This window comes from Coregonus clupeaformis, chromosome 7 (genome assembly GCF_020615455.1).
Source record: "Coregonus clupeaformis isolate EN_2021a chromosome 7, ASM2061545v1, whole genome shotgun sequence".
Taxonomy (NCBI): Eukaryota; Metazoa; Chordata; class Actinopteri; order Salmoniformes; family Salmonidae; genus Coregonus; species Coregonus clupeaformis.
In genome coordinates, this window is record NC_059198.1 from 24038209 (window position 1) to 24048794 (window position 10586).

General features: G+C 43.2%; 2 protein-coding genes across 2 annotated transcripts in view; one reads left to right on the plus strand and one right to left on the minus strand.

Moving 5' to 3' along the window:
• The window catches only part of LOC121569501 (rho GTPase-activating protein 23), a gene marked incomplete at its 5' end in the record, with an annotated part of 38021 nt that extends 33274 nt beyond the window's left edge, over window positions 1–4747 (plus strand). The window contains 1 exon segment of the mRNA XM_045221253.1: window positions 175–4747. Coding sequence (XP_045077188.1) covers window positions 175–1566 — 1392 coding nt within the window.
• Window positions 4748–7865: 3118 nt separating this feature from the next.
• Window positions 7866–9841, minus strand: hexim1 (HEXIM P-TEFb complex subunit 1). The gene is given in 3 exon segments (XM_041881991.2): window positions 7866–8554; window positions 8556–9305; window positions 9307–9841. Coding segments are annotated over 3 exon segments (1131 nt in total). The 5' UTR covers window positions 9475–9841; the 3' UTR covers window positions 7866–8341.
• Window positions 9842–10586: the final 745 nt, after the last annotated feature.

The following is a 10586-nucleotide window of genomic DNA, read 5'->3' on the forward strand; positions in this document are numbered from 1 at the left end:
GATAGCAGAAACTGAGCACAGTTTCACAGACACAAAACAATCTTCTTCCACTACCACAAAAATACTTTCAAAGAGCTGAAGCAAGTCACACAATGTTTCTTCACACCATCTAGTTATGGTTGAGGTTGTGTAAATCATCTGACCTTTGACCTATGTGACTTTGTTTTGCCTCAGGGGTCTTGGGGGTCAAAGCGAGACCTCAATGCCAAGGACTTCCTGACACTGTCCATCATGTCCGCTGTCACCGGACGCAAGCGCAGGAATCGCCACAACGGCCGCATGGTGGGCAGCAGCACGGACGACGACTCGGAGCACGAGCCAATCAAAGCCAGCCACCTGGGCGCGGAAGAGGCGGGGCTGGTGGTGGGAGGAGAAGACACCGCCCCACGAGCAGAGGGAGAGGAAGATGAGGAGGAGGAAGAAGTGGAGTCTGTAGTAGAGAGAGTGAGAGTGCAGGAGGAGGTGGAGGTAGAGGAGGTGGTAGTTCCCAGCATGCCGTGCGGTGGTGAGAAAGAAAAAGCAGGGCAGACTGTGATGCTGCTCCCTGAGGAAGAGGCGGTGACGGCGGAGGTGAAGGGCAGGGCGTGGCGGGGGCCAGAGGACGCTCGCTCTATCGTCTCCGGTTACTCCACCCTCTCCACACTGGGGCGGAGCCTGGCGTCTGAGGGCCGGTGCGATGAAGCTGACGACGAACGCAACGAGCTGGTGAGCGAGACGGACAATGAAAGTGGATTCGCCTCACGCTCCCTTACCCAGGAGAGACCTGAGAAACACCCCTCTACATCCACTTCACCCACCCTCACACCCACTATCCCCACACAGCCCCCCACAGCAGCACAACGAAGCTTCCTGTACACACACTACAAACCCCCCGCTGTCTCCCCCACTCCCCAGCACACCACCCCCACCCCCTCCACACACACTCAGGACCCTGGGGAGAGGAGCGAGGGTGGGGCACGATCCACCACCCCTTCCTCCTCCTCCTTCTCGTCCTCCTCCACCACCCACAGACTGCACCCCCGGCCCTCGTTCAACTCCCACAAGCTGATCCAGTGTGACACGCTGGCCAGGAAGAAGCTAAAGGACAGAGGGAAGACCAAGGCTTGTTCTCTGGACCTGCTGGACCTCCCTGGGCCTTCAGGAGAGGAGGAGGGAGCTGGGGCACCAGGGGCCCAGAGGGACCGATCCAGGACCAACCCTTCCTCAGGGAGCAGCCAGGAGAGCCTGCGTCCCCCCCAGCCCAAATCAGCCCTGCCGCCTAGCGAGGCTGCCTCCTTCACCCCCAGCGGGACAGGGCAGGGTCAGGGGCGAGGGTCTCTGGCTGACCAGGTGCGGGCGCGCCTGCTGGGCTCGGCTGATGACCTGCGTATCGTGGGGCTGAGGAAGCCACTCTCCCCAGAGACGAGGAGGAAGAGACGGGCCTGGAGAAGACACACTGTGGTGGTCTCACCTACCGAGACGGGCGACAAGAGGCCTGCGCTAGCCACCAACGAGTTCCCCATGTCCCTCGCCACTTCCAACCAGGACAAACCACAGGGGTCACCCCTCGAACCCCCAGGAGCTTGACCCAGGACATCCTCTTCCCCTGGGCCAGAATCCCCCCGTCACACGCCGAACACCAGCCTCCAGGTTCCATCAGTATCTGTAACAATGGACAGAGACTGATAGGCCTGTAAGTTACAAGGCCCCCCGGGCCTCCCTCTCAAAGTCTCCCTCCCCTGAGCTGCTGATCCAGGGCTGCTGTCTGAGGGTCAGATAGTGCTGACCCCAGGTCAGTTGCATGATGGCAGTGGGTAGTGGACAGCAGAGCCACAGACAGACACAAGGGGTCTTGTGACAGGTCTGAGAACAGTTTCTGGCCTCCAGTCTACTCACGCTCCCTTTTCATTTGAATCAGCTCCGTTTGCATGGCAAGGGGCATTCCAGTATTTGCCAAAGCTTTTTTTTGTGTGTTTTAAATAAAAAATAAAATAATGCTAATCTGCAATGGGACAGCAGAGAAACAGACAGACAGACCTCATCACAGTCAATGTTAAAGCCAAGAACTCTCCCTCATGCAGGCAGCAGACAGACAGTGTGTTACTGAATAATAGGATCCTTCCTGTCCTCTCTGTTGCTTCCTGTCTGACACAGGAAGTGGGTTGTCCTCTCCCAGTGCACAGGGAAAGCATGCCAAACCAAGCCTTCCCAGGGTTCCTCACAGAGTGACACTTTCAACAGGGCTGTGGGCTCTCTCTCTGTCTTTCTCACACACACACACACATTAGCTGAGAGATCAGCACGTACACTATAAGAAGAGTACAGGCAGTATTGGAATGTGAGTTTTGAGAAGGAGAACTCTGTCTAACTTTTGGCCCCAGCACTGACTTCTATATCACTCAGTCTTCGTTAATATTCTGTTACTATGACAACCACAGAACAACTGGCTCTAACACTCAACTAGTTGCCAACACACAGAAATAACATAACTCTCTACACACACACACACACACACACACACATAGCTCACACAGCAGTAGTGGTCTGAAACCAAGCTGCCTGTCTCTCTTTAATGTTTGTCTGTCTGTACATATGTGTGTTTGCCTGACAATGCCTGTGAGTATGTTTGAGTGTGCAGGTGTTTGTGTGTTGAACTATTTTGTAACATTTGTACAAAGCCTTGTTAAGTTAACCTTGTAAATATATATATATTACATTATCATTATTTGTTGTTGTTTTTTTTGTTTGTTTTTTAAGGTTTACATAAGTGCACATAGGTGCACCATCATTTCCTTCAAGATGTTACTTGAAATGTTTCCCTTAATATATTATTTTTTGTTTTATATACAGTATATATTATATATATTTTTTGTATGAAAAGAATAAGTACTTTTATTGTGATTTGACTTCTCGGGTGTACTTGTTTTTAAAACAATCAAAAAAGAAACAACCTAAACCTGACTAAAAGCCTGTTCCTTGTTTCCTCATAGATGGCCTTTCTCTGTGACTCACAGTACTATGCAGAAATACTTTCTCTCATTTCGCAAACATAGAATAACTAACACTTCCAACATTAACATTCTCCAGTCAATATCCTTAGTTCTGGCAGTTGAAATGCCTATCCGTTTCATGGCTGGATAGCATCCATTTCCGCATTTGAAGAAAGCAATGTACTCTCCCCTGGCTGACACTACTATCTACCTTGTGCTGACAATGCTTATCTTATTTTGCAGCAAACAGGGCTTTATCTACCATAATCTAATTTAAGTCAAAATAATGTTTGTATGCATCTCAGCTCTCTTATCAAAGAACGATCACATACTGTCCTTGCAACAACTCTATCATAACTGTCTTTTCAATTGGATTAAGTATTAGTTGGTAATAATTTGCTTGACCAAACCTGCCTATGTGTACCAGAGGAAACGTTTGCTTTCATTTTATGGGTGACAGAGAAAGCGCGAAATATTGACAACATGCCCTGTTACATTTTGTAAGGTCTGTCAATTATATTTTCTTTGTTATATTATCAGGAATATTTCGAGTATTAAACCATCTGCACATGGTTTTTCATGTCACATATTTCATTTCCGTAAGGTTAGACTCACTCAAGTGGATAACCACTGTGAGCAGGGGTGCTTCAGAATTCCGGGACACAAATGAATGATTGCAGAAATGTGGTTACCATAAGTCGGCATTTTGGGGTCTGCTGTGTTTCTAGACTTGCATACCATTCTCTTGGCCATGGTCCAAGATGAGTTTCCATTTCCCAAATACTCTTTATTAACTATCCCTCGACCAATGTCATATGGGACTTATTCTTTGGTTTTCCCCTTTGCTTGACCGGATTTTTGTCATGATTAAATGTAATTGACTTTTTGTTGTTGTCTTGTCTTGTCTTACCTCAAGAGTTGCCCTACAAGTGCCTGATTTCTGGAGTGTTTTTGTTCTGAAGTGCCATGGTCAGTCCTCACCTCCCCATTAACCCTCATTATTCCAGATTCTCAAAGCCAGAAACCTCAACCTTCACACCTAGTTATAAACCAGACTGAATCCATTATCTTCTCGTTGCTGCGCTTACATCTTAGCCGCTGACCCAAGGACGTGTATCATATACGAGCAGCCTCTCTGCGAGGCCATTAAAAGCACACTGTGTCTGGCCAAGGACTTGTCTATGCTGTCTGTTTGCATCTAACAAGCACTTACAAACAGCTGAATACCTGATGCTGCAAGGAGAGGGAAAGTATAGTGCTCTCACCTGCTTTTCTCGCACACTAGAGGTTATTTCATGTGGACAGAGTTTTGTATGGTACGCATAACAAGCCCTAATCAAGGGTAACCAAGACCTAGAACATGGGAATATGGTACCAACTCATTTGCATTCGATTTCGTTTGATGAACTAACTGTATAAATTCAAACAGTCAGTCAATAGGAGACATACAGCTGAACCAAACTGCTCATGCCTTCATCGAAAAGACAAATACATGAAATTGTAGAATATTCTGACAACACTCAATGTGTGTTTAGCTGTCTGTTTCTTGAAATGTGATATACCTTATGTTTGTTATTATGTCTGTTAATATTTTGTACATATTGTCTTGATATGTAACATATTGTATTGTGTAAAGTACATTTTGAATTGCTTTGAGTAGACGATCTTATAAGAAAATGGCTTGACTAAAGGTTATCAACCTGGAACCATTTCATTCGATGGCTTTTTGCTTCAAAGCAAGGTTTTATTATGTAAATAAACAGAATTACGTTATAAAAATATATTTTTGCAGTTGCTTGGAAGTTTTGTGAATGTTTAATGTCAATTGTATTCTGTGATCATTGCTGGCATGCGTCATTCCAGGCAACAGTTTCAGATATTTCATTGAAATGGGGAGGGATGTCATTCCACATGAAAAAAATTAATTCACAAACCAAAAAAGTGGAACCAGATTTGTGACACCACTGATTGGCATCCACCCAATGCATCCTGCACCACAATAAAAATACAGTACTTATTTTTCAAAAAAAGTATCCCTCTAGCGGAGCACATCACGGATGAATCTTGGAACTACATTACCCATAATTATTCTGCTGTAGAGCACTCACGGTCTTGCGCAACACTTCCCTGCATCCAGAGAGGACCTGACAACTCGAAATCGGTGCAAATTAGATTAGTACATTCAATTAAGATTCCTGAAGTCTTGTATACGTTTGTTTCAGTGTATTGTATGTCGGGAAACCTCGCTTGATTGGGGAAATGTAAGTGCGTAAATCTGCCTAAAACCTAGCTAGCTAACAAGTTAGCAAAGTCCTGCTAAAAACAAGGAATCGTTAGCTTGCTAGCTGGCCTAGCTTGGTAAATAAATGCCTATTTTGACCAGCCATATAGCTAGTTACCTAACCTGCGTTTTAAACAGAGGGACGTTAAGAATTAGCTAGCAATCTAAGCACCAACAGCTCTAGCTGGGTAAGCAATTTCATGTGCTCTGCCCACAGCCCACTTTGAACCACGGCTATATTTGTCAAATGCATACACGGTTGCAAACTAAGCATGAAAAGGAAATAAACGTCCTAATCCTTATTATCTTGTAGCCATCACTGAAATCAAAATTCTTAGCAGCAGCCAAATGGCTGCCAGTATGAGCTCGAGACATTAGGAACAAGACAGAACGTCGAAAGTGGAGCTCAGGAAAATCCGTGGATTCCAAGTAGGCCACGAGAAACGCTTGAGTGAAATAATTTCTTAATCATAGAACAATTTATCACTGCAATCTTGGCATTTAATTATAGTTTAAACATACATGAAAAGGTATCATTTTTGGAATAAATATATTGACACAGTAGCTTTATTTGCAACTTTGTGTCAATGTTCTTGACAACATTTTATATCTCAGTCTGGAACCAGGCTAAATGGGGCAGCGTTACTTATCTTTCATTCTTAGCTTTTCTCTCTTTAAAGGAATAGGTAATCCAAATTACATATTGGTTTCCTTACCCTGTAAGTCTATGGACAAGGTATGGCAGCAATCCATGCATTGGTTTGTTTTACATGGCCACTGTTTCATATATGTAACTTAATTGAGCAACACTCAATGTTGGATACTTTAGGAGGATTTGGACCTGAAGAACAAAAAATGCTAATATCATTGACTTGCATTGGATTTTTGCCACAAATGCTAAAAAGTTAGTTTGATAACAGTGGCCAGGTAAACAAACAAAGCATGGATTTATGTCATACCTTGTCCATAAACTTCTTACAGGGTAGGGAAACCAATGTAATTTTGTAATTTGGGTGAACTATCCCTTTAAGATGGCCACGACTCCTCTTTTCACACTATATAGCCATATACTATTCTATAAGAACAGTATGAAGGGTAAGGCTTAACATTCACATTGAATTCAATCTCATTTTATGAGTAATTGCAAAATAATGACAAATGAAAAAGTGACAGAGTTCTCCCCTGACATTCATTGATCACCCTTGGCCCAATAAATTTCATACCCCAAATTATACCATGGAAGTAGGGCAATGCAACTCCAATAGGAACCCTTGCCTTGTTTAGAAATACTATTTTAGCAAGTTGGAGTCATCTGCTCGATGAGCTTTAGCCTACTACATTAGGTCCATCCATACCACTGAGACAGGTCAAGAGGTGAGCTTTGGAGTACAAAATAGCTTTTGCAATTTGTGAGACCTCACAAAACCATCAGCTACAGCTAGAGTCATATATCCAGGGTTGGGTAGGTTACTTTCTAAATGTAATCCGTTACTAGTTACCTGTCCAACATAATAACGTAACTTTTCGGATTACCCAAACTCAGTAACTTAATCTGATTACTTTCCCCTCAATTAGAATAAGACTAAAAGGATCTATCGAATGCATTTGGTGTGATCATCATAGTGGTCTCTGACTTTTTTCAATGCTGAATTTTTAATGTTGAAGTTCACAAATATCCTTTATTTAAAAGTAAATCAAGAAGTAGACATCTCATCTGATTCAGTTAGTTTTTTGTAATCAGATTATATGTAATCAGTTACTCCCCTACCCTGAATATATCTAAATATATGGCTGTGTACAGGCTACTGTAGATTCTAGCCAGTTTTTGTTTAACAAGGGTTGCATTATGCAATGCATATATGATTTCTATAGTGGCCATCGGTAATGAGTGAAGCAGTCACAACTTACCTGATTTGGTAGTGGCTCATCTAAGAGTAGAGTAGGATAGTAAGGGCACATCTGAAATGAATCTGAAAAACTAGGCTATTGAGCAGTGGTGTAAAGTACTAAGTAAAAAATACTTCAAGTACTACTTAAGTAGTTATTTTGGGTATCTTTACTTTACTATTTATATTTTTGACAACTTTTACTTCACGACATTCCTAAAGAAAATAATGTACTTTTTACTCCATACATTTTCCCTGACACCCAAAAGTGCTTAGTATGACAGGAAAATGGTCCAATTCACACACTTATCAAGATGTTCCCTGGTCATCCCTACTGCCTCTGATCTGGTGGACTCAATAAACACAAATGCTTCCTTTGTAAAATATGTCTGAGTGTTGGAGTGTGCCCCTGGCTATACGTCAAAAATAAAATTGTGCCATCTGGTTTGCGTAATATAAGGAATTTGAAATGGTTTATACTTTTACTTTTGATACTTAAGTACATTTTAGCAATTCCATTTACTTTTGTATACATAAGTATATTTAAAACCAAATACTTTTAGACTTTTACTCAAGTAGTATTTTACTGGGTCACTTTCTATTAAAGGTATCTTTTTACTTTTACTCAAGTATGACAATTGAGTACTTTTCCCCACCAATTGCTATTGAGCATATTCCATCACTCTATTCTGCCTAAATAGTGAAAATAAAATGATCTAAGTCGATAGCTGTAAAATGGCTTGCAGATAACAGCCAAATACTTTAATGTATTGATATCAGGCAAAATCTTTATTTACCCACTATGAAAAAAACAAAATAATGTTTGTGTATATGTTAATTTGCACATTTAATTGTGGGAAAGTTATTTGAAATTCTCGAAAGAATCTTTTTGACAAATGTTAAATTTGGACAAACACTTCCTGCTGATTTAACAAATTGTGGGATAGTGTATTTTAATGCATGCATACCAGGGAAACAAAAACATAACGTATTTCCAAATACATTCTCTTTATAAAAAAGAAAATTATTTTAAATATATACATTACTTATTGAAAAACTTTAAACAGGCGACTTACAGTCCAGATAGAAAAGAAAGATCAAGTATTGCAATGCAATTTACGGACTGTCAATGAAACTTCCAGAGTTAACAACCGATTTCATAAAACTGTCCCCTCATTTCCATATTTACCTGGTTCTATCAATTTCTAGTCACCTAATGTGACAATCTTCTCCCGCTCCTTGCTCTGCTGGTTATGCGGACGTTGCTCACTGTTCTGCGCCCTCAGTCTCTCCAATTCACCCTCTAATTCTCTGATCCGCGCCGAATCCGACTGGGGCACCTGGCTCTCATCTGTGATGTCCGGGTTGGCTGCGCGTCGCAACCGGGTGTTCTCTTCCTCCAGACGGGACATGCACTTTCTCCAGCTCCAGGTATTCTTGAACCAGCTCTTGCTTGGACATGTTTTGAAGACTCTCGATGTGGTATTTCTCGTAGGTCTCGGAAAAGTCTCTCTGAAGAAACTCCCCACCTGCGTTTCCAGGCCTCCCGATGCCGTCGCTGCCACCACCGCTGCCATAGTCCTCCTCATCCTCGACATCGAATAGCTCGTCCTCACTTGCGGTGTCCTCTGGGCGAGCACCAGTCCCCAACAGACGTCGGGGCCCACTTTCGGTATTCAGATCCGGTTCCTCTCGGTCGTGTTCATCCATAAGGAACTGCGTTGTATTGTAGGGGGCAACGGGCAACCCCTTCGCGAACATCTCTGCTCTCACTCGGGACGCTCGTTCTGTCTCTCGCTCGTCAAGCTTTTTCTTTTCTTCCCAAGAGAGTTTAAAATAGGGCTTCCATTGACGCTTCTTTTTGGATGGTCGACGCCTGTGTTTCTTCTTGCCCTGACGCGCATCTGCAGCTGCCCCGGCGCCCGGAGAGCCACAGCCGCTTCTCTTCCCACACTCGCCTTGCACTTGACTCAAGGTCTCCTCGTGCGGTCCATCTCCACTATTTCCGTGGGCTACGAGGCCAGCCTCTCCGGCTGCATCTGCTCCGGGTTCCTGGCAAGGCTGTGTTGCTGCTGGGCACTTAGGAAGTGCATTTCCGGCAACGAACCTAGGGCACACCTCCCTCTGTCCGCCTTGCATTTGCCACAACTTGTCTGAAGGGATAATCCCCGCCGTCGCTCTCTGCTTGCTGCTGTTTATCACCATATCGCCCCCTATCGTCAGTCTCCAGTCCACGGCTCTTATTGGTTTGGGGATGCTCCACAACTCTTCCTCTCCCACCTGATGGGGTATCTGAAGTTTTCAGGTGATGGGTCTTCTCAATGCTCGGTTCTGTCATCCTGGTGTATGCGGGTGGGCTGTTCGCCTTACCACATGTCAACCGTTGTCTCTGTGCGAATTAAGCTAAATGTTAATTAAAATATATTTTTCTAACTTTTGTTAAGTATACTGTTTCTATGTCTTAATATGAGCAACATTTACTTGACAATAAATGTTTAGCTAAATTTCGAAACGTTCACTATCGCTACTCTTAAAAACAAAGTTATGAATGGTAACACTTGTTACTTGTCGAATGATTCGTCAGAGCTACTGTAGCTAGCTAGCGAACTAACGTTAACTATTTCGGTGCCGTTAGCACTCCCAGCCCTTCTCAAGTTCGTATTTCAGCTCCACAACAGTGACTGTCCAGTATGCTACTACAGAAGGAGTTCGCGGCTTTTATATCAACTCTACCACTGCCAGTGCGCATGCTGCTTTTCTTGACTGCACTTGTTTTGTGGGATATGTAGTTCCAATGTAGGTAAATTACTAGCGAGACCGTCCATGATCAACTACCTGACCCACAATTCTAGGGCATCTATTGAAAGTTTAAGCCAATCAGATTTTGGGACATAGGACCACCCTCTCATTGCTGCTATTGGACAAAATGGCATATTCACTGTTGCTAAGCTTAAACCATATTTTTATTGGTTATCCCGAGAGTCAATCAAGTGCACATTGGTCCCATGAGGAAAGCGGTCCGGGTTATTCTTTCAGACGCTACCATGTATAAAAAGAGGGAGGAATTGTGAACGTTTTGAAGAGTTTGTGAATTGATCGTCATTAATCGACTTCCCACTCATATTGTATACTAGTAGTAAATTATGACATATGAGTATGTCGTAGCTTTTATCTATTTCGGATTGTTTTGCTCAGTATCCCACAATCATTGAGACAATCCTTTCTTTGTAACGATAATGAAACCGTCATCCTGAACAAACTAGTCCTTTTTTACGGACCGTGTAGAAAAACGGTTAACTATCGGCTACGCGCTATGTTCATTTTGTTATTGCTTTAACAATTACACAATTATTTATGTGGTTTCAAATAGTTTAAGGTTTTTCTAGCATTTGTGAAAAAGTATTTCTCTCTGGTGCGGAGCGATATTTCTCTCGCCTCCCACTAATGCGC